Source organism: Catharus ustulatus, chromosome 30 (genome assembly GCF_009819885.2).
Source record: "Catharus ustulatus isolate bCatUst1 chromosome 30, bCatUst1.pri.v2, whole genome shotgun sequence".
Classification (NCBI taxonomy): Eukaryota; Metazoa; Chordata; class Aves; order Passeriformes; family Turdidae; genus Catharus; species Catharus ustulatus.
In genome coordinates this window covers 2,948,286-2,975,894 of record NC_046250.1, presented here as the reverse complement: position 1 = coordinate 2,975,894, position 27,609 = coordinate 2,948,286, and the positions used below count along the sequence as shown (strand labels likewise).

At 54.1% G+C, this 27,609-nt stretch overlaps 2 protein-coding genes across 2 annotated transcripts; one reads left to right on the top strand and one right to left on the bottom strand.

The window, feature by feature from the left end:
* Positions 1-2,602: 2,602 nt before the first annotated feature.
* Positions 2,603-19,772, top strand: VANGL2 (VANGL planar cell polarity protein 2). The gene is made up of 9 exons (XM_033082828.1): positions 2,603-2,641; positions 7,438-7,522; positions 10,099-10,369; positions 11,576-11,696; positions 14,207-14,814; positions 16,071-16,207; positions 16,332-16,467; positions 17,356-17,587; positions 19,456-19,772. Exons 3-9 carry the CDS (start codon positions 10,299-10,301, stop codon positions 19,714-19,716), a joined length of 1,566 nt encoding a protein of 521 aa, XP_032938719.1. The 5' UTR covers positions 2,603-2,641; positions 7,438-7,522; positions 10,099-10,298; the 3' UTR covers positions 19,717-19,772.
* Positions 19,773-22,323: 2,551 nt separating this feature from the next.
* LOC117008639 (levansucrase-like) lies at positions 22,324-26,701 on the bottom strand. Its single transcript, XM_033082612.1, has 6 exons — positions 26,610-26,701; positions 25,154-25,389; positions 24,398-24,499; positions 23,526-23,564; positions 22,831-22,871; positions 22,324-22,515 (listed from the first exon to the last, which is right to left on the bottom strand). The coding sequence occupies exons 1-6, from the start codon at positions 26,699-26,701 to the stop codon at positions 22,324-22,326; spliced, it is 702 nt and encodes a 233-aa protein (XP_032938503.1).
* Between the last annotated feature and the right edge of the window lie 908 nt (positions 26,702-27,609).

Below are 27,609 nucleotides of genomic sequence, written 5' to 3'. Positions count from 1 at the left end.
CAGGGACCCCCCAGAACAGAACCCACAACAATGGGGTCACACCGAGACCCCCAGAACAGACCCCACAACAATGGGGTCACACCGGGACCCCCCAGAACAGACCCCACAACAATGGGGTCACACTGGGACCCCCGGAACGGACCCCACAACAATGGGGTCACACCAGGGACCCCCGGCACGGACCCCACAACATTGGGGGTGTCAGGACCCCCCGCCCCATAACCCCCCCATAACCCCCCAATTCCCCCGTTTCCCCTCGTCCCCCATTGCCCCCCACCCCAAAATTCCCCCATATCCCCTTGCCCCAAAATCCTCCCCTTTCCCCTCAATTTTTCCCATGACCCCCAGCCCTAAATCCCCCCTAAATCCCCCAAAATCCCCCCAAATCCCCCCCAATCCCCCCCAATTTCCCTCTTTCCCCTCCCGTCCCTCTCCCATTGATCCCACCCCCGCATTTGAATCCCACCAATCGCAGCGCTCCTCTCCGTTCCCACCTCTTCTCATTGGTCAGTCCCGCAGGGGGCGTGGTCTGCGCGTTCCCACCCCCTCCCATTGATCCCACCAATGACAGCGCTCCTCTCCCACCCCGCCTCTCCCCATTGGTCAGTTCCACAGGGGGCGTGGCCTACGCGTTCCCACCCTCGCCCATTGGGAGATCGCGGCTGTTCCGGCCCCCCCCACCAATCCCGGGGACCCCCCCCGACCCCCGGCTGTTTTTGGGGGGCTCTGGGGGTTCGGGGGTCGCTCCCTATGCTGGTGCTGAAGCTGATGGACCCCTACGTGTGTCCCCAGCACCCCCGAGGGTGTCACTCGTGTCCAACAGGCCCTGCTGGTTTGGGGGGGTTCTGCTCCTGAACCCCCCCAAAAAAATCTCTCGGACCCCCCCCGGTCACTCCTCTGAAAGTCCTCAGAGGGGTCCCCCAATATCCGCAGGGATGGGGGCTGGGGTCTTCCAGCTGCCCCCAAACACCCCGGAACCGGGGCTGAGGGTGGGGGGTGACTCCCCAAAATCGGGGTCTCGGAGGGACCCTCCCCAGGGCACCCCAAACCCGGGGGGGACCCTCCCCAGGACCCCCCAAATCCGGGGGACTCAGCCGAACTCAGGAACCGGACCCCGGTTTTTGGTTTTTTTTTCGGGGGGGGGATTTATGGGGTTCAGAATCGTTCCCCGAACCCCAAAACAAAGGGGGGAGCAGCTGGGCTGTGCCCCCCCGTGGGCTGAGACCCCTTGGGGGGCAATTCTGGGGGGCTGAGACCCCTTGGGGGACGTGGGGACACGAGGTGGGGGCTTAACCCTGACTGTGCCCCAAAAAAACGGGGACCCCTCCCCAAAAAACGGCGATTCTTCCCCAAAAAACGGCGATTCTTCCCCCAAAAAAGCCCCCTCCCCCCAAAAAACTCCCTCCCGAGCACATCCTCACCCCAAATCTTCCCGTCTGGGGGGGTTCCCCGAGTGTCCGGGGAGGGGTCTCCGGGTTTAGGGGGTCCCCCGGGATGTTCAGGGGGCATCCCTGGGTGTTTGGGGGATCCCCAAGTGTCCGGGAGGGTCTCGGGGGTCCCGATTCCCGGTTATTGGGGTCCCCCCGGGTTTCGGGATGGGTCCTTGTGTGTCCAGGGGGGTTCCCGGTTTTAGGGGGTCCCCCCGAGTGTCGGGATGGTTTCCTGGATGTCCAGGGGGGTTCCCGGCTCTGGGGGGTCCCCCAGGGTATTTGGGGTGGGCTCCTGGATGTCCAGGGATGTTCCCGACTCTCGGGGGTCCCTCCGAGTGTCGGGATGGGTCCCTCTGTGTCCAGGGGGGTTCCCCGATTATTGGGGTCCCCTCGGGTGTTTGGGGTGGGTCCCTGTGAGTCCATGGGGGATCCCCGGTTTTGGGGGTCTCCTGGGTTTCCAGGGTGGATTCCTCCGTGTCCAGGGGGGTTCCCCGTTTCTCGGGGGTCCCTCCGAGTGTCGGGATGGGTTCCTGGATGTCCAGGGGGTGTTCCCGACTCTAGGGGTCCCCCCGGGTGTCTAGGGTGGGTTCCTGGATGTCCAGGGGGGTTCCTCGATTATTTGGGATCCCTCCGAATGTCGGGATGGGTCCCTGTGTGTCCAGGGGGTGTCCCCGTTTCTCGGGGGTCCCCTGGGTTTTCAGAGTGGGTCCCTCTGTGTCCAGGGGGGTTCCCCGGCTCTGGGGGTCCCTCCGAGTGTCGGGATGAGTTCCTGGATGTCCAGGGGGTGTTCCCGTCTCTCGGGGGTCCCCCCGTATGTTTGGGGTGTGTCCCTGTGTGTCCAGGGGGGTTCCCCGGTTATTGAGGGTCCCTCAGAGTGTCGCGATGGTTTCCTGGATGCCCAGAAGGTGTTCCCCGTCTCTCGGGGGTCCCCCCGCCGCCCCCCGCCCCAGACAATGGCCCCGCAGCGGCGCCGGGAGCGCGGAGCGCAGACAATGGGCGGGAGCGGCCCGGGCAGGGGGCGGGGGGCGCCGGGGCCGGAGGAGGGGGGGGCTCCGCTGGGAACCGGGGTTTCCTCCGCCTCCTCCTCCTTCTCCTCCTCCTCTCTTCCTCCTCCTCCTCCTCCTCCTCCTCCTCCTCCTCCGCCGCCGCCGCCGCCGCCGCCGCCGGGGTTTCGGTGCGGGGGGGACGCGCACAAAGGTGCGGCGGCGATGGTGAGTGCGGGGGGATCCGGGGGCGACCCCCGGGGGGGATCCCGGGGGGGATCCCGGGATGCGGAACCGGCCCCGGAGCCGGCGGGGAGCGGAGCGGGGCCGGGCCGGGCCGGGCTGGGCGCGTTCCCTGCGGGAAGGGCCCCGGGAGCCGCGGCTTTGCCTGGGCTGGCGGCGGCTGCGGGAGCCCCGAGCGCGGAGCTGGAACCGGGGGAGGGTCCGGGGTGGGGAGGGGACGCTGGGGACCCCCGGGACCCCCCCCTGGGGACATCCCCGGGGATCCGGCGGAGCCTCCTCGGTGCGCGCTGCGACCCCCGGGACCCCCCGGATCCGCCCGCGGCGGTGGCGGCGATGGCAGCGCGGCCTCGGAGCGCTTTGTGCCCGTCCCCAGGACACCTGCGGGGTGTCCCCGCTGTCCCCCGCTGTCCCCCGCTGTCCCCCGCTGTCCCCCGCTATCCCTCGCCATCCTCGGGGTGTCCCCGGTGTGTATTTCCCGTCACCCGCTCGGTGTCCCCGGTGTGTCGCCCAGGAAGTCTCCGGTGTCCCCCGCTGTTCCTGCTGTCCCCCAGCTGTCCCCTGATGTCCCCCGGTGTCCCCCCGTGTCCCTCATGCCCTCCCCGGTGTCGGGGCTGTTCCGGGGGTCCCTTGGACGGGGTGTCCCTGCTGTCCCCGCTGTCCCCCGTGTCCTCCTGCCCTCCCCGGTGCCATCCCGTGTCCCTGCTGTCCCTTGTGTCCCTCGCTGTTCCCTCGCTGTCCCCCACTGTCCCCCGTGTCCCCCCACTGTCCCCTTTTTCTCCCGACTGTCCCCCGTGTCCCCCTGCCCTTCTCGGTGCCACCCCGTGTCCCCAGGCCGGGGTGTGCCAGCTGTCCCCGCTGTCCCTGATGTCTCTCGTGTCCCCCGTGTAGCCCTGCCCTCCTCGCTGTCCCCCCGTGTCCCCTCACTGTCCCCTGTGTCCCCAGGCCGGGCTGTGCTCGCTGTGCCCCGTGTCCCCCACTGTCTCCCGTGTCCCCCGTCGTCCCTCGTGTCCCCCAGTGTCCCCCGCTGTCCCCCTGTCCTCCCCAGTGCCATCCCGTGTGCCCAGGCCAGGGTGTGCCCGCTGTCCCCCATGTCCCCACTGTCCCCCACTTTTCCCCGCTGTCCCCCGTGTCCCCAGGCCGGGCTGTGCCCGCTGTCCCCCGTGTCCCCCACTGTCCCCCAGTGTGCCCCACTGTCCCCGTGTCCCCAGACCGGGCTGTCCCCGCTGTCCCCCGTGTCCCCCACTGTCCCCCAGTGTGCCCCACTGTCCCCGTGTCCCCAGGCCGGACTGTCCCCGCTGTCCTCCGTGTTCCCCACTGTCCCCCGTGTCCGCATGCCCTCCCCACTGTCCCTCGTGTCCCCCGTGTCCCCCTGTCCTCCCCAGTGCCATCCCGTGTCCCCAGGCCGAGCTGTGCCCGCTGTCCCCCGTGTCCCCATCCCCTCCCCACTGTTCCCCACTGTCCCCCGTGTCCCCAGGCCGGGCTGTGCCTGCTGTGCCCCGTGTCCCCCACTGTCCCCCACTGTCCCCCACTTTTCCCCACTGTCCCCCGTGTCCCCCGCTGTCCCCGGGCCGTGCCCACCGTGCCCCGGCTCCCGGACAGCCCGGGCCGGTTCCTCCCGAGCCGGTTCCTCGCGGAGCCGCCCTGGAGCCGCCGGGGAGTTCCCGGAGCCCGTCTGGGATGGATTTTCCTTTGGGAGCTTTTCCCCCCCGCGGGCGGAGCTGAAAACACAACGAGACAACAACAACAAAAAAAAAGAAATTTAAAAACCAAAAAAAAAAAAAAAAAGGAGATTTCAGGATAATGAAAATCTTCTCCCGCACCCAGAAATTCTGGGATGGGGCCGGGAGTCCGACGGGATCCCGAGGATTTTCCAGCGGCTTTGTGAAGCTTGGGTGATTTAATTAATGAACAATCAGCAATTAACAGGCGGCGGGCGCAGAGCTGGGGCTGGCGGCTTTGGGGTCGAGGTCACCCCGTGTCCCCCCCGTATTCCAGAGGGTTGGGGACATTCCCAGCCTTTGGAATGATCCCGTGGGACGATTCCTTGTTTTTCCCCGGCTGCTGGTAGACAATGGGGCCGGAGGGAGCAGCCCCGAGGTCGCGGATCCGGATGAATTCGAGGATTTGGGATGAGTTTTCCAAGCGCTGCCGAGGTTTTGCGGATGGGGAAGAGGGATTTGGGAATTCCCAGCTGGAAATTCCGCTCAGCACAGCCTCAAATCCGAGGAATTCCAGCCCTGCTGCCCTCCAGGATCCCCTGGGTGTGGATGGATGAAAATATTCCAGGGTTCCCGGATCCCGTCCCTGCGCCACTTTCCCAGGATCCAGGATGGAAAATGGATTGAGGAGATTCCCAAAGGATCAGGAGCTGCTGGGGCAGAATTTCCATGGATCCCAAACCCCACCCTGGGTGATCCTGGTGGGGCAGGAATCGGGATTTTGGGGCCTCCCCTGGAGAAAACGTTGGAATTCCGAGCGAGGATGCAAAGTTCCCAAACCCCACGGAGCTCCTTGGGACTGGGATTTGGGATTTGGGATTTCTGCAGGGAATCCTGAGCAATTCCCCAGGAATTTGGGATTCTGCAGGGAATCAAATTCTGCAGAGGAATTCCCTGGGAATTTGGGATGGGGGAATTTAAGGAAAGTACAGGGAGATGGAATTTGGGATTTTTCCAGGGAATCCTGAGCAATTCCCTGGGAATTTGGGATGGGGGAATTTAGGGAAAGGACAGGGAGATGGGATTTGGGATTTCTCCAGGGAATCCTGAGCAATTCCCTGGGAATTTGGGATGGGGGAATTTAGGGATATGGGGTAGGAATTCCAGAATCCCAAATTTTTTGCCAGGAATTCGGGATTCCGGGATCTTCCAGCTCTGGGATTTGGTTTTCCAGGTGCTGGGGTCGGATCCAGGGCTGGGATCCTCATGGAAAAAGGGAAGTGGGAAAAGTCTGGGATGGGAAAGGGGCTGGAGCAGCTGGAAAAGGGAATGGAAAATCCCAAAGGAGCTGGGGGGGCTCAGCCTGGAGAAAAGGGGGATCCAGGGGAATTTTGGGATTTTCCAGGGGAAATTTGGGGTCTGATCCCAGGGAATGGGACAGGACAGGAGGGAACGGCCTTGAGCTGGGCCAGGGTTGGATTTTTGGGATGATTTTTCCATGGAAAAACGGCTGGGAAGTTCAGGGGGCTCAGGGAGGGTTGGATCCCCATCCCTGGAGGGAATTCCTGGAATTCTGGATGCTGATCTATCCCAGCCTGGACTCGGTGACCTCGGAGCTCTTTCCCAACCTGGACAATCCCAGGATTTTTGGAACCACATCCCAGATTCCCGACTGGAGTTGGATTCTCCTGGAAAAGCAGCCTTGGGATGCTCCCAGCCCGTTCCCAATCCCTCCAGGATGGGAATTTCGGATTCTTCCCTCTCCAAGTGGGATTTTTCCCAGGAAAACTCATTCCCAGAGCTGCCTGCACAGGATTGGATTTTCCTCTTGGAATTCTCCCTCTGGAGAAGAAACTTTTTCATCTGGGAACACTCGGATCTATTTTTTATTTTTAATTATTTCCTTTTATTTTTTGGGGGGGGAATATTTGAATCCCAAATGTTGGATTTGAGGTTCAGGACTTTGATCCCGGGAAAAATTCCAGCCTGGACTTGAAGACCTTGGGAATGGCGAAGCCTCTCTGGCCCTGGGGGGATTTTTTGGGAGCTTTGATCATCCCAGGATTAAAAATTGGGAATTTTCCTCCTCCTCCTCCTCTTTTGCATCCGGCTCTGGCTCCCGGCGTCTCCCGGAGTCCGGGAATTCATTCCCAGCTTTTCCTGGGCTGTGGAACCGGCTCTGCTGGAAAAGATTCCAAGAATAATCAAAAATTTTTTTTATTTTTATTTTTTTTCTGCTGGAACGAGAGGACGAGGAGCTCCTGGATTCCTGCTGGAATTCCCAAATTCCCTTTGGAAAGCTGCTGGGATGGGGATAACGCCTGGAGAGCTCGGGGATTCCTGGAAAATCCCGAATTTATTGTGGCTGAATCCACTCGGAACAGCTGGAAAATCCAGGGATTCAGGGAAAACTCCAGGATTTCTGGAAAATCCCAAATTCGCTTCAGCTGGAGACACCGGGATTCCTGGAAAATCCAGGAATTCCTGGAAAATTCAGGGATTCAGGGAAAAGAATCTCAAGCACTAGGATTTGGAATTCGTGGGATTTGGGATTTGTGGGATTTGGGAATTTGTGGATTTGGAATTTGTGGGATTTGGGATTTGCGGGATTCAGGAATTCTCAGGGTTTGGGAACCTGTGAGATTTGGGAATTCCTGAAATTCCAGAATTTGTGAGATTCAGGAATTTATGGGGTTCAAGAATTTGAGAGATTTGGGAATTCCTGAGATTCGGGAATTAGTGGGATTCAGGAATTTGTGACATTCAGGAATTCACAGGATTCAGGAATTTGTGAGATTCAGGAATTCATGAAATTCACGGGAATTTGGGAGACCCTCCCAGAATTCCCATATTTTATTTTGAATGTCCCCCAGAATTCCCATTATTTTATTTGCCCCTCCAATTCCCATATTTCATTTTCTGCCCCCCCCATAATTCCCATTTTTTTCTGTGTCCCACCCCCAATTCCCATTATTTTATTTTTCCTACCCCCCCCATAATTCCCATATTTTATTTTATTTTATTTTATTTTATTTTATTTTATTTTATTTTATTTTATTTTATTTTATTTTATTTTATTTTATTTTATTTTATTTTATTTTATTTTATTTTATTCTATTTCAGGTGCCCCAGGCCGTTCCCCCCGTGCCCTGAGCCCCCCATGCCCGGCCCGGAGCCGATGCCGCCGCGGGAGCCGCCGGAGCCGCCGGTGAGGGACGGGCTGGGGATACTGGGGGTACTGGGATGGACTGGGACGGACTGGGATGGACTGGGATGGGATACAGCCCTTACTGGGACAGACTGGGATGGGATACAGCCCTTACTGGGGATACTGGGATGGACTGGGATGGACTGGGATGGGATACAGCCCTTACTGGGACAGACTGGGACACACTGGGGATACTGGGACGGACTGGGGGTATTGGGATGGACTGGGATGGACTGGGATGGGATACAGCTCTTACTGGGGATACTGGGGATACTGGGACAGACTGGGATGGAATACACCCCTTACCGGGGCATACTGGGATGGACTGGGATAGACTGGGGATACTGGGATGGACCGGGGGGACTGGGATGGACTGGGATGGACTGGAACAGACTGGGGATATTGGGATGGACCGGGGATACTGGAGATTCTGGGAATACTGGGACAGACTGGGGATACTGGGGATACTGGGACAGACTGGGGATATTGGGATGGACTGGGGATGCTGGGATGGACTGGGACAGACTGGGATGGGATACAGCCCTTACTGGGGATACTGGGATGGACTGGGACAGACTGGGACAGACTGGGATGGACTGGGGATACTGGGATTGACTGGGACAGACTGGGACAGACTGGGACAGACTGGGATGGGATACAACCCTTACTGGGGATACTGGGATGGACTGGGATGGACCAGGGGGACTGGGACAGACTTGGACAGACTGGGGATAGTGGGACGGACTGGGACAGACTGGGGATACTGTGCAGGACTGGGGATGCTGGGATGGACTGGGGATACTGGAGATTCTGGGAATACTGGGACAGACTGGGGATACTGGGGATACTGGGACAGACTGGGGATACTGGGATGGACTGGGGATACTGGGATGGACTGGGGATACTGGGATGGGATACAGCCCTTACTGGGACAGACTGGGAGTGACTGGGACAGACTGGGGATACTGGGGATACTGGAACGGACTGGGATGGGATACAGCCCTTACTGGGAGCACTGGGGGAACTAGGATGGGATCCAGACCTTAGTGGGGTTAATGGGGTTACTGGTCCATACTGGGAACCCTGGTATCCATCCCTTACTGGTGTTACTGGGCCGTACTGGGAGCCCCAGTGTCCATCCCTTACTGGTGTTACTGGTCCGTACTGGGAGCCCCAGCCCCGTTCTCAGCTGCAGGTTCCCGCCGTTCCCAGGGAGATCCGAGTGGGACTCTCCGGAATTCCGGACAAAGGAATTCCCGGCTTCCCCCGCGGGGTCGCCGTGGAAACCTGGGAGGGTCCGGGGGGCTCCCGAGGGGGCTGGGACCCCAAAAACCTCGGGAAAGGATTTGGGATCATCCAAGGGGATCACACAGGGTATGGAGACCCCAAAAACCTCGGGAAAAGGATTTGGGATCATCCAGGGGGATCCCACAGGGTCTGGAGACCCCAAAAAGGATTTGGGATCATCCAGGGGGATCCCACAGGGTCTGGAGACCCCAAAAACCTCGGGAAAGGATTTGGGATCATCCAAGGGGATCCCAGATTGTGGGGTTTGGTCTGGAGACCCCAAAAACTTCGGGAAAAGGATTTGGGATCATCCAAGGGGATCCCACAGGATCTAGAGACCCCAAAAACCTTGGGAAAGGATTTGGGATCATCCAATGGGATCCAGAATCCCTCGGGATGGATCCAGGGGTTCCGTGGGGGTTTAGGGTGTCTGGATTCCCCCATGAACCTCGGGAAAAGGCAGCAGGATTTGTCAGGATGATCCCATGGAATGCAGCATTCCCAGATTCCCAAGGGTGGGGGGACACAGCCCCAGATCCCAAATCCCATTTCCCTCCTGACCCCAAATCCCATTTCCCTCCTGATCCCAAATTCCCTTTTCCAGCCCCATTTCCCACCAGGGATTGGGATCTCAGGGGCTCTGGGACCTTTCCCCCTTTACTGGTCCGTACTGGTCCATACTGGTCCGTACTGGTCCGTACTGGTCCGTACTGGTCTGTACCGGTCCACACTGGTCCATACTGGTCCATATTGAACTACACTGGTCCATACTCGTCCATACTGGTTTGTATTGATCCATAGTGGTCCATATTGATCCACACTGGTCCATACTGGTCCATACTGGTCTGTACTGATCCATACCAATACATACTGGTCTATACCTGCCCATACTGGTCCATACTGGTCTATACTGGTCCATACTGATTCACACTGATCCATACTGGTCTGTACCGATCCACACTGGTCCATACTGGTCTGTACTGGTCCATATTGATTTATACTGATCCACACTGATCTATACCAATCCATACTGGTTCACACTGATCCATACTGGTCTGTACCAATCCATACTGGTCTGTACTGGTCCCTATTGATTTATACTGATCCACACTGGTCCATACTGATCCATACCAATCCATACTGGTCTATACCTGTCCATACTGGTCTGTACTGGTCCATATTGATTTATACTGATCCACACTGGTCCGTACTGGTCCATACCGATCCACACTGGTCCGTACTGGTCCATACTGGCCCAGTACCAATGACACCCCTGCGTGTCCCCGCAGGTGGCCGTGTCCTTTTCTCCGGAGCGAGGCCACTCCAAGGTGACAAGATTGAGCCGCTCAAGGTCACGGTCGATCTCCTGAAGGCGCCGCTGGGCCTGAGGAAGCCCCCGCTGAAGGAGGCGCCGGCCAAGGCCAAGGCCCCGAAGGCCCCGGAGCGGCCGAAGGCCCCGGAGCGGCCGAAGGCGCGGCGCGGCGACGCCATGGACAACGAGTCCCAGTACTCGGGCTACTCCTACAAGTCCGGCCACTCGCGCGGCTCCCGCAAGCACCGGTGAGAGACGGGGCGTGCTGGCACCTTTGGGGTGTCACTGTCCTGAGGGTGTCACCATCCTTAGTGTCCCCATGGTTGTCTCCCTTTTGTGGTGCCCCTTTTGTGGGTGTCACCATCCTGGGTGTCCCCATCCCGCGGCTCCCGCAAGCACCGGTGACAGAGACGGGAATTCCTGGCACCTTTGGGGTGTCACCATCCTGTGTGTCCCCATCTGGGTGTCCCCATGGTGTCCCCTTTCCCATGGTGTCCCCATCCCACGGCTCCCGCAAGCACCGGTGAGAGACGGGAATTCCTGTCACCTTTGGGGTGTCACCATTGTGGGTGTCACCATCCCCATGGTGTCACCATCTGGGTGTCCCCATGGTGTCCCCATCTGGGTGTCCCCATCCCGTGGCTCCCGCAAGCACCGGTGACAGAGACGGGAATTCCTGGCACCTTTGGGGTGTCACCATTGTGGGTGTCACTGTCCCCATGGTGTCCCCATCCTGGGTGTCCCCATGGTGTCCCCTTTCCCATGGTGTCCCCATCCCGTGGCTCCCGCAAGCACTGGTGAGAGAGACGGGGCGTGCTGGCACCTTTGGGGTGTCACCATCCTCAGTGTCACCATCTGGGTGTCACCATTCTCGGTGTCCCCATCCTGCTTTTCCCACTTTTCCCCCACGTTTTCCCCTGCTTTTTCCCACTTTTTCCCTGCTCTTTTCCCCCACTTTTCCCCCCCAATTTTCCCCCACTATTTTTTCCCACTTTTCCCTTTTTCCCCACCTTTTCCTCACTTTTTCCCCCCTGCTTTTCCCCCACTATTTCCCCCCACTTTTCCCTTTTTTCCCACTTTTTCTCACTTCTCCACACTGTTTTTCCCCACTTTTCTCTTTTTCCCCACTGTTTTCCCAACTATTTTCCCCCCACTTTTTCCCACATTTTCCCCACATTTCCCCTATTTTTTTCCCATTATTTTTCCCTCTTTTCTCCACTTTTTCCCCACTTTTCTCCTCACTTTCCCCCCACTTTTTCCCCACTATTTTTCCCCACTTTCCCCTTTTCCCCACTATTTTCCCCACTATTTTTCCTCACATTTTCCCACTTTTCCCCACTATTTTTCCCCACTTTCCCCTTTTCCCCACCATTTTCCCAACTATTTTCCCCACTATTTTTCCTCACATTTTCCCCCACATTTCCCCACATTTTCCCACTTTTCCCTGTCCCCAGGGACCGGCGGGAGCGGCACCGCTCCAAGAGCCGGGAGGGGACGCGCGGGGACAAATCGGTGACGATCCAGGCGCCGGGGGAGCCCCTGCTGGACAACGAATCCACGCGGGGCGACGAGAGGGTGAGCGGGGAAAGTTTGGGATCCCGGGGCGGGATTTGGGATCCCGGGGCGGGATTTGGGATCCCGGAATTTCCCGCCCGGCCGGTCGGGCCGGTCCCGGCAAAACCAGAACGGGAGAGAAAAAAACCAAAGAGGAGAGGACGCGGCTCCGGGGCGGGATTTGTCCCAATCCTGGAGGATTTGTCCCAAATTCCCCACCTGGGTGGGACACAAGAGGCTGCCCCACCTTGGGGTGCCCCCCAATTCCTGAATTCTGGAATTTTTCTGGAGCTGATCCCGGTTTTTCATCGTCTCCCAAGCCGCCCACGCCGGCGGCTCCGGCGCTTTTCATGTTCCAAACCCGCCCTGCCCGTCCCTCTGGAGAGCTCGGAGTGAAATCCATGGAATTGTGGAGCCCAGGCTGGAATTGGGCACTTCCAGGGACGGGGAATCCATGGAAAAATCTTCCCCTGCCAGGAAGAGTTTCCCGATTTTCTGGCAGAAATTTGTAGGGAAAATTCTGACATGGAGGGGAAAAAAAAACCAAACAAATTTCAGGAATGTCCCATCCCAGGAATTTTTGGGAATGTCCGAGTGCCCAAAACAAGGAAGAGGGAAAGACACACGGATGGGGTGTGGGAGGGAATCCGGCTGGGAAGGAATCCAGGGAATTTGGCACCGCTCTGGGTGGGACAGGGGGGGTCTGGAGCAGGGACTGACCTGTCCGGAGCAAATCCCGAAAAATCCTGGCAATTCCCAGCAATAATTCCCAGCAATAATTCCTGACAATTCCCAGCAATAATTCCTGACAATTCCCAGCAATTCCTAGCAATAATTCCCGACAAATCCCAGCAATAATTCCTGACAATTCCCAGCAATTCCTAGCAATAATTCCCGACAAATCCCAGCAATAATTCCCAGCAATTTCCAGCAATAATTCCCAGCCATTCCCAGCAATAATTCCTGACAATTTCCAGCAATAATTCCTGACAATTCCTGACAATTTCTGGCAATTCCCAGCAATAATTCCTGACAATTCCCAGCAATAATTCCTGGCAATTCTCGGCAATAATTCCTGACAACTCCCAGCAATTCCTAACAATAATTCCTGGCTATTCCCAGCAATAATTCCCAGTAATTCCCAGCAATTCCCAGCAATAATTCCTGACAATTCCCAGCAATAATTCCTGACAAATCCCTACAATAATTCCCAATAATTCCTGACAATTCCCAGCCATTCCCAGCAATAATTCCCAGCCATTCCCAGCAATAATTCCTGACAATTCCCAGCAATAATTCCTGACAATTCCTGACAATTCCCAGCCATTCCCAGCAATAATTCCTGACAAATCCCAGCAATAATTCCTGACAATTCCTGACAATTCCCAGCCATTCCCAGCAATAATTCCTGACAAATCCCAGCAATAATTCCTGACAATTCCCAGCACTTCCCAGCAATAATTCCTGACAATTCCCAGCAATTCCCAACAATAATTCCCGGCAATTCCCAGCAATAATTCCCGACAATTCCCAACAATAATTCCCAATAATTCCTGACAATTCCCAGAAATTCCGAACAATAATTCCCAGCAATTCCCGACAATTCCCAGCAATAATTCCCAGCCATTCCCAGCCATTCCCAGCCGTCCTGGCGGCAGCAGTGCGGGGGTGTGCCGGGCCGGGCCGGGCCGTGCCGGGCGTGTCCCTGCTGGCCCTGCCAGCCTCGGGGGATTCGCTGGGAAATCCGGGAACTTCCTGATCCCAAAGCTGCTCCTGGGAACTTCCTGATCCCAGAGCTGCTCCTGCCGGAGCCGGAGCTTTCCCAGAGGGGAAAATTCCCGGCGGGATCGGCGGGTCCAGGCCGAGGTTGTGCCATTCCTGAGGAGGGGATGGCTCCGGGAAGGGCTCCTGGATTGGAGGTGGGATGGGGTTTGGAGCTGGGAATGTCACACTGGGATTGGAGGAATTTGGGAATCATCCCTTGGGATGTCCCAAGGTGACAACAGGGACACTCCTGGATTGGAGGAGGGATGGGGTTTGGAGTTGGGAATGTCACACTGGGATTGGAGGAATTTGGGAATCACCCCTTGGAATGTCCCCCAGGGTGACAATGGGGACATTACTGGATTGGAACTGTGATGGGTGGGATGGGGTTTGGAGTTGGGAATGTCACACTGGGATTGGAGGAATTTGGGGCCACCCCTTGGACTGTCCCTTGTCCCCTCCCCAGGGTGACAATTCCTGGCTTGGAGGGGTGAAGGGTGGGAGGTCCTGGAGGTGACACAATCACCTGGCAGAGCTGTGACACCCCTCAGGATGTCCCTGTCCCCTCCTCAGGGTGACACCTGGGTTATGGTGGGAGGTCCTGAAGGTGACACGTCACCTGGCACGGGTGTGACATGAAGCCACCTTTTGGGATGTCCCTGTCCCCTCCCCAGGGTGACACCTGGGTTATGGTGCGGGGTTTTAGAGGTGACACATCACCTGGCACAGCTGTGACCCCCCTCAGAATGTCCCTGTCCCCTCCCCAGGACGACAACTGGGGCGAGACCACCACGGTGGTGACGGGCACGTCGGAGCACAGCATCTCCCACGATGACCTCACGCGCATCACCAAGGACATGGAGGACAGCGCCCACCTGGACTGCTCCCGCCACCTGGGCGTGGCCCTGGGCGTGGCCCTGGCCCTGCTGGCCTTCCTCACCCCCTTGGCCTTCCTCCTCCTCCCCCAGCTGCTGTGGCGGGAGGAGCTGGAGCCCTGCGGCACGCCCTGCGAGGGGCTCTTCATCTCGGTGGCCTTCAAACTCCTCATCCTCCTGCTGGGCAGCTGGGCGCTGTTCTTCCGCCGCCCCAAAGCCTTCTTCCCGCGCGTCTTCGTCTTCCGCGCGCTGCTCATGGTGCTGGTGTTCCTCCTCGTCGTCTCCTACTGGCTCTTCTACGGCGTCCGCATCCTGGATTCGCGCGACCGCAACTACCGCGGCGTGGTGCAGTTCGCCGTGTCGCTGGTGGACGCGCTGCTCTTCGTGCACTACCTGGCCGTGGTGCTGCTGGAGCTGCGCCAGCTCCAGCCCCAGTTCACGCTCAAGGCCGTGCGCTCGGCCGACGGCGCCAGCCGCTTCTACAACGTCGGCCACCTCAGGTGGGCGCCGCCGAGGTGGCCTGGTGGGGCATTCTTGTGGTGGGGATGGGATTTTGGTGGCCTGGACGGACATTCTTCTACTGGGGATCTGAATTTGGTGGCCTGGGTGGGCGTTCCCATGGTGGGGATGGGATTTGGTGTCCTGGATGGATGTTCCCATGATGGGGATGGGATTTTGGTGTCCTGGACGGATGTTCTTCTGCTGGGAATTGGGATTTGGTGATCTGGATGGATGCTCTTGTGGTGGGGATGGGATTTGGTGACCTGGGTGGGCGTTTCTGTGGTGGGGACCTGGATTTGGTGTCCTGGGTGGGCGTTCCCATGATAGGGACAGGGATTTGGTGTCCTGGATGGATGTTCCTGTGGTGGGGATGGGATTTGGTGTCCTGGATGGACGTTCTTGTGGTGGGGATGGGATTTGGTGGCCTGGAAGGACTTTCTTCTGCTGGGAATTGGGATTTGGTGTCCTGGATGGGCGTTTCTGTGGTGGGGGTGGGATTTGGTGTCCTGGACAGACGTTCTTCTGCTGGGGATCTGGATTTGGTGTCCTGGATGGACGTTCTTGTGGTAGGGATTGGGATTTTGGTGTCCTGGGTGGGCGTTCCCATTTTGGGGATGGGATTTTGTTGGCCTAGATGGACATTCTTCTGCTGGGGATCTGGATTTGGTGTCCTGGAAGGACGTTCTTCTGCTGGGGATTGGGATTTGGTGATCTGGATGGATGTTCCTGTGGTGGGGATCTGGATTTGGTGTCCTGGGTGGGCATTTCCATGGTGGGGATGGGAATTTTGGGCTTTTCCAGGAGGGATTTGGGATCTGACCCCAGAGAATGGGACAGGACAAGAGGGAACGGCCTTGAGCTGGGCCAGGTTGGGAAATTCAGGAAAATCCCTCCTGGAAAAATCGGCCAGGCCTCGGAAGGGGCTCGGGGAGGGTTGGAATTCCTGGAGACCCCTCTGGATGACCAAGCTTGGACTGGGTGATCCTGGAGCTCTTTCCCAACCCGGATGATCCTGGAAATTGATGGAATCCTGGAATTCTTTGAGTTGGAAGAACCTTAAAGATCCGTGGGCAGGGACACCTCCCACCACCCCAGGTGGCTCCAGCCTGACCTTGGACACTTCCAACCAATTTTTCCTGGGAATTCCATCCCAGCCCTCACTGTGTGTCCCCCTCACACATTCCCGACCCTCCCCACATTCCCATTTTTTTTCCATCCCCATTTTTTCCCACATTCCCGCTTTTTCCCCCCTCAGCATCCAGCGGGCGGCCGTGTGGATCCTGGAGAATTACTACCACGACTTCCCGGTCTACAACCCCGCCCTCCTCAACCTTCCAAAATCCGTCCTGTCCAAGAAAATGTCCGGCTTTAAAGTCTATTCCCTCGGCGAGGGTGAGATTCCCTTTTCCCCTCATTCCCGTTTTTCCTCGTGTTCCTCTCCGGAATTTTGGTTTTTTGGTTTTTTGGGTGGATCTCCGGGTGCTTTTCCCCGAGCTCATCCCGACCCTTCCCGCAGAGAATTCCACCAACAACTCGACGGGGCAGTCGCGCGCGGTGATCGCGGCGGCGGCGCGGCGGCGCGACAACAGCCACAACGAGTTCTACTACGAGGAGGCCGAGCACGAGCGGCGCGTGCGGAAACGCCGCGCCAGGTACGGCGGGAATCCGCGGGTTTTGGGAATTCCTGCTGGGAATTCCGTGGGTGGGGAAATACCAAGGTGGGTGATGAAGTTGGTTGAAGTTTGTTGGGTTCTGTCTTCAGTTTGAGTGAATCCTAACTGATTCAAGGGGCTTTCCATCCCAAATCCTCAGGGTTTTCCACCCCAAATCCAAGGGATTTTCCATCCCAAATCCAAGGGATTCTCTATCCCAAATCCACGGTGTTTTCCACCCTAAATCGAAGAGGTTTTCCACCTGAAATCCTTGGGATTTTCCACCCCAAATCCGAGGAGTTCTCCACCCCAAACCCAAGGACTTTTCCACCCCAAATCCAAGAGGTTTTCCACCTCAAATCCTTGGGGTTTTCCACCCCAAATCCAAGGACTTCTCCACCCAAATTCAAGAGTTTTTCCATCCTGGATCCAAGAGGTTTTCCACCCCAAATCCAAGTATTTTCCACCCCAAATCCACAGGGATTTCCACCCCAAATCCAAGAGGTTTTTTCACCCCAAAACCCGCGGTATTTCCACCCCAATTCCAAGAGGATTTCCACCCCAAACCTGTGATATTTTCCACCTCAAACCCACGGTATTTTCCACCCCAAATCCACAGGGATTTTCACCCCAAATCCAAGAGGATTTCCACCCCAAACCCGTGGTATTTTTCACCCCAAATCCATGGAATTTTCCACCCCAATTCCAAGAGGATTTCCTCCCCAAACTCATGGTATTCCTCCCCCAATACCATGGTATTTTCCACCCTGAACTCACGATATTTTCCCCCCAAACCCGCAGTATTTTCCACCCCAAATCCTTGCGATTTCCCCCCGAAAACCGTGATTTTTTTCCCCCCAAACCCCCGTGCTGTCCCTGTCCCCCCAGGCTGGTGGTGGCGGTGGAAGAAGCCTTCACCCACATCAAGCGGCTGCAGGAGGAGGAGCAGAAGAACCCGCGGGAGATCATGGACCCGCGCGAGGCCGCGCAGGCCATCTTCGCCTCCATGGCCCGGGCCATGCAGAAATACCTGAGGACCACCAAGCAGCAGCCCTACCACACCATGGAGAGCATCCTGCAGCACCTCGAGTTCTGCATCACCCACGACATGACCCCCAAGGTCGGGGTTCTGCTCTGGGGGTTATGGGGTCAAGGATTTGGGATTTATTAGGCAAAGTTTTGGGGATTTATGGGGCCAAGAGTTTGGAGTTATGGGGCCAAAGATTCGGGGTTTAAGGGGCCAAGGATTTGGAGTGAATGTGGTCAAGTTATGGGCTCTGTAGGGCCAAGGATTTGGGGTTTGTGAGGCCAAGAGTTTGGAGTTTTGGGGCCAAGAGTTTGGAGTTTTGGAACCAAAGATTTGGGGTTTGTGAGGCCAAAGATTTGGGGGTTGTGAGCCCAAGGATTTGGAGTTTTGGGGCCAAGGGTTTGGAGTGCATGGGGTCAAGTTATGGGCTCTTTAGGGCCAAGGATTTGGGGTTTGTGGGGCCAGGGATTTGGGGTTTGTGGGGTCAAGGATTTGGGGTTTATGGGACCAAGAGTTTGGAGTTACGGGGCCAAGGATTTGGGAGTGAATGTGGTCAAGTTATGGGCTCTGTAGGGCCAAGGATATGAGGTTTGTGGGGCCAGGGATTTGGGGTTTATGAGGCCAAGAGTTTGGAGTTCTGGGGCCAAGAGTTTGGAGTTTTGGAGCCAAAGATTTGGGGTTTGTGAGGCCAAAGATTTGGGGGTTGTGAGCCCGAGGATTTGGAGTTTTGGGGCCAAGGGTTTGGAGTGCATGGGGTCAAGTTATGGGCTCTGTAGGGCCAAGGATTTGGGATTTATGGGGCCAGGGATTTGGGGGTTGTGGGGCCAGGGATTTGGGGGTTGTGAGGCCAAAGATTTGGGGTTTATGGGGCCAAGAGTTTGGAGTGAATGTGGTCAAGTTACGGGCTCTGTAGGGCCGAGGATTTGGGGTTTATTGGGTCAGGAATTTGGGGTTTATGGGGTCAAGGATTTGGGGTTTATGGGGCCAGGGATTTGGGGTTTATGAGGCCAAAGATTCGGGGTTTAAGGGACCAAGAGTTTGGAGTGAATGTGGTCAAGTTATGGGCTCTGTAGGGTCAAGGATTTGGGATTTATGGGGTCAAGGATTTGGGGTTTATGGGGCCAAGAGTTTGGAGTTATGGGGCCAGGGATTTGGAGTGAATGTGGTCAAGTTATGGGCTCTGTAGGGGCAGGGATTTGGGGTTTGTTGGGGTCAAGGATTTGGGGTTTATGGGGCCAGGGATTTGGGGTTTGTGAGGCCAAAGTTTTGGAATTTATGGAACCAAGGGTTTGGAGTGCATGGGGTCAAGTTATGGGCTCTGTAGGGCCAAGGATTTGGGGTTTGTGGGGTCAAGGATTTGGGGTTTATGGGACCAGAGATTTGGGATTTGTGGGGCAAAGATTCGGGGTTTAAGGTGCCAAGAGTTTGGAGTTATGGGGCCAAGAGTTTGGAGTGCATGGGGTCAAGTTATGGGCTCTGTAGGGCCAAGGATTTGGGGTTTGTGGGGTCAAGGATTTGGGAGGATTCTGTGGATCCTGGAGGTGGGACTGGAAAATCTCAGGATGGGAACGGGGCTGGACCAACTGGAAAAAGGGATCGAGAATCCTGCGGGGGTTCAGGCTGGAGAAAAGGGGGATCCAGGGGGAAATTTGGGATCTGATCCCAGGGAATGGGACAGGACAAGAGAGAATAGGGTGGGAAATCTGGGAAAATCCCTTCTGAAAAAGGGAAAAATCCTTGAAATAGGCTCAGGGATGATTGGAGTGTCCACCCCTGGAGGCATCAAAGCAACCCTAAAATTCTTTTGACTCGACAACCTCAGATCTTTTTCCCAACCCCAAAAAACCCCAAGCTCCACCCCCCAAAAAACAAAACCCCAAACCACCACCAGAGGGCCGTTCCCACTTCCCAAAAACCCCAAACCATGGTTGGTGACCCCCCCGTCCCCCCCTTTCCCCCAGGCCTTCCTGGAGCGGTACCTGACGGCCGGCCCCACCATCCAGTACCACAAGGAGCGCTGGCTGGCCAAGCAGTGGACGCTGGTCAGCGAGGAGCCGGTGACCAACGGCCTCAAGGACGGCGTGGTCTTCGTGCTCAAGCGCCAGGACTTCAGCCTGGTGGTGTCCACCAAGAAGATCCCCTTCTTCAAACTCTCCGAGGAGTTCGTGGACCCCAAGTCGCACAAGTTCATCATGAGGCTGCAGTCCGAGACCTCGGTGTGATTTGGGATTTTTTTTTTTAATCCCGGGATTTTTTTCATCCCGGGATTTTTTTTTTTTTTTTTTTTTTTTATCCTGGGATTCTTTTTCCGGCTCCCGAATTTCCCGGTTCGGGCGCCTTCCTGGGATTGTGACCACTCATGGCTGAGCCCCTTTTCCTCCTCCTCTTCCTCCTCCTCATTCCCGAAATCCGGATCCTCTGGAGCCGTAACTCAAGGGCTAATTCCAAGAATTCCCAATTTCCTTCTTCACCAGCGTCCCTCCCGTCCGTTTTCTCCTGGACAATTGTCCTGGCTCCGGCCTTAAACCCCCCTGGGGCTGGGTTTGCAATCCCAAGGGAATTTTTTTAGTGGGGGGAGAAGAATTTTGGAATAATCTCCAGTGGAAAAGCTCACATGGTGCATCCCAGATTTTGGCAGCGTCCTCCTTCCCTGTTTTATTTTATTTTATTTTATTTTTATTTTATTTTATTTTATTTTATTTTATTTTATTTTATTTTATTTTATTTTATTTTATTTCATTTCATTTCATTTCATTTCATTTCATTTCATTTTATTTTATTTTATTTTATTTTATTTTATTTATTTTATTTTATTTTACTTTGTTTTATTTTATTTTATTTTTAGGAAAAACGAGTGGAAATCTGGTTTTTTATGGAGGAGCTGAAGGTTGAATTGAGGATTTTTTTGGGGTTTTTTTGGGGTGGATTTTGGAGGAGCTCCTGGGAGAGGTCATTAACAAAAATCCCACAGAATTCCCACTGGGATGCAAAATTTTTTTTTTTTTCTGTTTTTTGGGATTTTTTTTTAAGGTCACAAATACCTCACGGACGGATTTGGAATTTTTTCCCATTTTTTTTTTTTCCCCTGTTCCACCCTCACGGGGTTGGCAGTGCCGGGTTTCATTCCAGGGAGGCGTTTTTGGGGTCGGATTTTTGGGGTCGGATTTTTGTCCTAAGCACTAAAAAGGGGGAGTTTGGAGCCAGGGGAGGCTCCCCCAGTCAGCACCAGTAGCAAAATGGGGGAGGATCCATCCCACATCCAAATTCCAGGAAATCCCCGTTTTTTTGGGAATTTTTTGGGAATTTTTTTGGGGGGAAATTTTTGGGGGGATTTTTTTTGGGGGGAACTTCAACCCCCTCCTGCTGCTCCCAACATTTTCCATTTTTTAGGAAATTTCCCAAAACATTTCCCAACATTTTGGGGCGTTTTCCTGCAAAAAAAAATTAAAAAAAAAAAAAAAAAGGATGGATCTTCCTTGGGGGGAGGAGGGTGGAACTCCCAATTCCATTTGGGAATTTTGGGAGGGAAAATTTCCCTTTTTTTTTGGTTTTTGGGGTCGGGTTTGGATTTTCTTTTCCCCGCAGAGCCGAGATTTTTGTGCATGCGTGTAGAAAGTTGTAAAATGTCAAATTAATGGTTTTTAATATATAAGAAGAGCTTGGATTTTCCCGGTTTTTTGCATTCCGGCAGTGGTAGGAATTTTTTCCGTTGGTGTTCGGTTGTTTTATGGTATTTTTTCTGTTTTATTTTATTTTTATTTTTATTTCATAGAGGAACTAAAATTGTACAATTTTGATTTTTTTTTTTTTTTTAATAAAAGAAACATGTTTTGACTTTTTTTTTAAAAAAATTCATTTTGGCTCCGGGGCTGTGGGGCCAAGAGTTTGGGGTTTGTGGGGTCAAGGATTTGGGATTTTTGGGGAAGAGTTTGGGGTTTGTGGGGTCAAGGATTTGGGATTTGTGGGGCCAAGAGTTTGGGTTTGTGGAGTCAAAGGGTTTGGGATTTTTGGGGTAGATTTTGGAGTTATGGGGTCAAGGATTTGGGGTGTATGGAGTCAAGTTATGGGGTCTGTAGGGCCAAGGATTTGGGGTTTGTGGGGCCAAGGATTTGGGGTTTATGGGGTCAAAGATTTTGGATTTATGGGGGAGATTTTGGAGTTATGGGGCCAAGGATTTGGCATCTAGATTTGGGCATCTCTGGGGTCGAGGATTTGGGGTTTGTAGGGCCAGAGATTTGGGGTTTGTGGGGCCAAAGATTTGGGATTTATGGGGCAAGAGTTTAGGGGTTTTAGGGCCAGGGATTTGAGATTTATGGGGCCAAGGATTTGGGGTTTGTGGGGTCAAGAATTTGGAGGTTGTGGGGGCGAGGATTTGGAGTTTATGGGGTAAAGGATTTGGGATTTGTGGGGCCAAGAGTTTGGAGGTTGTGTTTGGAGGATTTGGGATTTGTAGGGTTGAGGATTTGGGGTCTGTGGGATCAAGGATTTGGGGTTTGTGGGGTTTGGGATTTGGGGTCTGTGAGGTCACATTACGGGGTCTGTAGGCTCCAGGATTTGGGGTTTGTGGGGTTTGTGGTATTTGGGGTGTAGTGGGTCAATGATTTGGGGTTTGTGGGGTTTGTGGTGTTTGTAGGGTCATTGGGGTCTGTGGGGTGAAGTTATGGGGTCTGTGGGGTCACGTTGTGGGGTTTGTGGGGTGAAGGATTTGGGATTTAGGGGGACAGGGATTTGGGGTCTCTGAGGTCAATGATTTGGGGTTTGTGGAGTTTGGAATTTGGGGTTTGTGGGGTCACGTTATGGGGTCCGTGGGGTTTGTGGGCTCAGTGGGGTCACGTTGTGGGCTCAGTGGGCTCTGTGGGCTCTGTGGGATCTCTGGGCTCTGTGGGCTCTGTGGGGTTTATGGGGTCAGTGGGTTCTGTTGGTTTTGTGGGCTCTGTGGGCTCCGTGACCGCGTTCCTGTTTCCCGGCGGCCCCAGGGGGGTCTCGCTGAGCTCGGGGTCTGGGGGAGTCCCAGGATCCTCCTGGAAAAGAGACGGGAATGGCACCGAGACCCCGGGATGGTGGGGTCTGGGGTTAGACCTGGCTTTGAGACCCCAGGCCCCGCTTTGAGACCCCCGGACACGGCTTTGAGACCCTTAGACCTGGCTTTGACCCTTCCAGGCCCAGCTTTGACCCTTCCCAATGTCTGGAGCCTTCCCTAAACCCTTTGAACCCCCCTAAACCCAGCTTTGATTCCCCCTAAACCCGGCTTTGAGTCCCCTAGGCCCAGCTTTGAGCCCCCTAGGCCCGGCTTTGGCCCTTCCCAACTCCCAGGAGTTTTCCCAGGTTGGGCTCACCTGTGGGTTGAGGTCGTGGGATTGGACCAGAGCTCCCAAATCTGCAGGAGAAAATTTGGGATTAAAAATTATCCCAATGCAACGAAATATCCCAATATAAAATAAAATATAAAATATAAAATAAGATATTAAATAAAATATAAAATAAAATATCCAAATAAAATAAAATACCTGATAAGAAAATGCCTCAATAAAATAAAATACTCCAATAAAACAAAATATAAAAGAAAATATCCCAATAAAATAAAAAATACCCCAATAAAATGAAATATAAAAGAAAATATCCCAATAAAATAAAAAATACCCCAATAAAATAAAATACTCAAATAAAATAAAATGTTCCAATAAAATAAAATACCCCAATACAACAAAATATCCCAATAAAATAAATTACCTGATATAAAAAACCCAATAAAAAATACTCCATAAAATGAAATATAAAAGAAAATATCCCAGTAAAATAAAAAAATCCCAATAAAATTAAATACCCCAATAAAATAAAATATAAAAGAAAATATCCCAATATAATCCAAATATCCCAATAAAATAAAAAATACCCCAATAAAATAAAATACCCCAATAAAAAAATCCCATTACAATAAAATACCCCAATAAAATAAAACACCCCAATAAAATGAACGATCCCAAATCAGTCAAACCAGTTTCCCCAGTTCCCCCAATCCCCCTGGGCTCACCTGAGGAGTCGCTGCCGTTCGGGACCCGGTCCCGGATCCCTGGGATCAGAAAAGACCCAAAATTGGGATTTTTCCCACCAGAACAGACCCAAAATTGGCATTTTTCCACCCAAAATCCCCCTTGGAAAACCCCAAAATGGAGCTACCGAACCCCCCAAAATTTGGGTTTGGAGCAGGGGAAAAAAAACCCCAAAACCCCAAAATTTGTGTGAATCGAAGAAAAGGGCGGAGCTGACCCCAAAAGAGAAAAAATTGGGGTCAGGTGGGAAATTTGGGGTGAATTTGGGGGATTTTGGAGCAAGGAGAAGGTGCTGAACCCCAAAAAGGAGATTTTTGGGGAATCTCTGGAGGTTTTTGGGGTTGGGACTTCTGGATATTTTGGGGCAATTTTGGATCTTTTTAGGTTGTGATTTCTGAAGATTTTGGGGTTTTGAGTTCTGGATCTTTTGGGGCATTTCTGGATCTTTTTGGGGTTGTAGCTTTTGGGTATTTTGGGCCATTTCTGATTATTTTGGGGTGATGGTTTCTGGATCTTTTGGGGTTTTGAGTTCTGGATCTTTTAGGGAATCTCTAAATATTTTGGGGTTGTGGCTTGTGGACATTTTGTGGTGGTGATTTCTAGATTTTTTTTGCAATTCTGGATTTTTTGGGGTTGTGATTTCTGGATTTTTTGGGGTATTTCTGATTATTTTGAGGTGGTGATTCAGGATATTTTGGGGCAATTCAGGATCTTTTGGGGTTGCAGCTTCTGGATCTTTTGGGGTTCTGAGTTCTGGAGGTTTTGGGGCATTTCTGATTATTTTGGGGTTGTGTTTTCTGGGAGTTTTGGGGTTGTGACCTCCGGGTGTTTTGGGGTTTTTGGGGGTGCTGACCTCTGTCCTTTTTCCTGTGGTAGGTGACAAAGAGCACGAGCAGGGCCAGCAGCACGAAGATGACGGGGGACCAGTAGCGGGCTGGGACACCCGAGGACGTTCCTGTGGGGACAGCGGGGACTGGGGGGTGACAGGAACCGGGAACGGGGGGTGGGGACAACCCAGGGTGGTGGCAGGGCCCCAGGAGGGTGACAGATCCCCTGGGACGGTGACAAATTCCCTGGGAGGGTGACAAATCCCCTGGGAGGGTGGCAGGTCCACCAGGAGGGTGACAGGTCCCCTGGGATGGTGACAGGTCTTCCAGGAAGGTGACAGGTCCCCTGGGAGGGTGACAAAACGCCTGGGAGGGTGACAAATCCCCTGGGATGGTGACAGATCCCCTGGGAGGGTGACAGATCCCCTGGGGTGGTGACAAATCCCCTGGGAGGGTGACAGATCCACCAGGAGGGTGACAGGTCCACCAGGAGGGTGACAAATCCCCTGGGAGGGTGACAAATTCCCTGGGAGGGTGACAAATCCCCTGGGAGGGTGACAGGTCCCCCGGGAGGGTGGCACATCCCCCAGGAGGGTGACAAATCCCCTGGGATGGTGACAAATCCCCTGGGAGGGTGTGCAGGTCCCCAGGGGTGTTGTCACCTCCCCACAATGGTGACAATCCCCGGGACAAGGGTGACAATCCCCAGGATGGTGCCACATCCCATGACGGTGACAATCCCCATCCTGTTGTCACCTCCCTCCCCTTCCCGCGGAACTCACGCGTTTGGTTCCCCGACGGTGTCCCCGCGATGTCCCCGCCCCCAGGAGGGCTCGTGGTGGCCCTAGACCAGGTTGTCACCGTGTCCCTGTCCCCAGGGGCTGTGCTGGGGTGTCCTGGTGGCTCCGGTGTCCCCTCCCTGGTGACATTCCCGTCCCACTCCTCGGTGACATTCCTGTTCTCCTCCTCCTCTTGGAAGCCGAGAGCTGGGAATGGGATTTGTCCATTCCTGTTGATTCTCCTCAAAAATCGGGGATGGGGAATGGGAATATGGACCCCAGAGACCCCTCAGGGGACGTGGGACAGTTTGGGGACATTGCCAAGGGAGGGGCTCCAAAAGGGAATTTTGGAAAAGAGGAGAGGGAAGGAATTCCTGGGAATTCTGAGATGCTATCCCAGGAATGGCGGGAGATGTTCCAGATGGGATTTGGGATGGAGATCCAAAAAATTCTGCACCCAGAGAGTTTTGGGGCTTCGGAAAAACTCCCCAGGGAATTATCCCGACCCCAAAAAAATCCAGGAGGGTTTGGAAAAACCCTCGGAGACAGAGGGATGGGATTTTGGGATTTTGGGATGTCCTGGGGTTGGATTGGATGATCTGGGTGAGTTTTTTTAGCTCAGGATGTCCCAGAACTCTCTGAGGGGGCTGAACCGGCATAGAGCAGAGATCCCACATCCTGTGGGTTTACACATCACCCCCGAGAAAACAAAAACTCAAATGTTGTTGAGTTCTCATGGTGGAAACTCGGTGGGCCCCAAATGTCAGGTGTTCATGATGGAAATCACGGGGGGCTGAGCTGGGGCTGTACTGAAACCCCAAAGGTTTTGGAGGTTATCTCAGCTACAGCGATTATAATCATCCTAAAATACCCCCAAGTGTCCCTAAATGTCACAAATTAACCCAAAATATCCCCAAATATCCCCAAATGCCACAAAATATCCACAAAATATCCACAAATATCACAAAATATCCACAAATATCACAAAATATCACAAAATATCCACAGATATCACAAAATATCATGAAATATCCACAGATATCACGAAATATCCACAAATACCCACAAATATCCCCAAATATCCCGGTCTGGGGTGTGGAATTGTGGGGTGGGAGGTGGAAGGACCCCCCAACCCCATCCAAGCCCCGTTCGTGACCCTGCTGAGATCAAAACCAGCAAAACCAACCCAAAATTATTCCAGTGACCCTGCTGAAATCAAAACCAGAAAAACCAACCCAAAACGGTTCCAGAGCCCCTCCTGCTGCTCCTTTGGGGCGGGTTGGGATGGATTTGGGGTGCTGGGACAGCTCAGAACACCCCAAAATCCCTCTTAGAATCCACAAACCAGGCTCAGCAAAGCTGGGCTCAACCTTAAAGCTGAGCTTAAAGCCCTAAAGGGACGTTCCTGAGCTACACCCACTGCCTTCAGCGCCTTCCTCTTCCTCTTCCTCCTCCTCACTCCAGCCCCACACCCCAGACCCCCCGGCCCCACTCACCGACCCCAAAGCTGAGCAGGGCGAGGCAGAGCCCCCCGAAGCCCCTCGGGCCCATCCTCGGGGCCCCAGCCCCACCCCAGCCCCTCTCAAACTCTTCCTTCCCTTTTCTCTCACAGGAAGCAGCAGCTGGTGAGCAAAGGTGGTGAAATTTGGAGGGGAAATTATGAAAAGAAACCCCCAAAGTCATTTCTCCATCCCCCAAGGGCATTTCTACATCCCCTCAGGTTGTTTCTTCATTCCACAGAATTATTGCTCCACCCTATGAATTTATTTCTCCACCCCATGGATTTATTTGCCCACCCCATGAGTTCCTTTCTCCACCCCACAGATTTATTTGTCCACCCCACAGATTTATTTGTCCACCCCATGGATCATTTTTTTCCATCCCATGGATTCATTTTCACCCCATGGATTTATTTTCACCCCATGGATTCATTTCTCCATGTCATGAAATTATTTTTCCACCCCACAGATCATTTCTCCATCACATGGATTCATTTTCACCCATGGATTTATTTTTCCAACCCATGGATTCATCTCTCCCCATCATGGGATTATTTTTCCATCCCATAGAGTTGTTTCTCCATTCCATGAAAAAATCCCATGGATTTTTTTTCTCCACCCCATGGAATTATTTTTCCACTTCATGGAGCTGTTTATCCATTCCCAGATTCCTGCTGGGATCCCTGAATTCCTGCTGGAATCCCAGAATTTCTGCTGGGGATCCCCAAATTCCTTTTGGGATCCCCCCAGCTCAGCAGCACATCATAAATCCCTCCCCCCAAAATCAAAACTCAACACCCAAACACATCAAAGTCTCCACATCCCGTTTTTGCCCAAAATCCCCGATCCCAAATCCTGGCCCTGCAGGTTTTGGTGGGGCTGAGTTGTTTTTTTGGGGTTGGTGCTGGAACATTTAAAGGTTGCAGAAGTTGGAGGGGGAAGGGAGCAGGTGCTGAAACC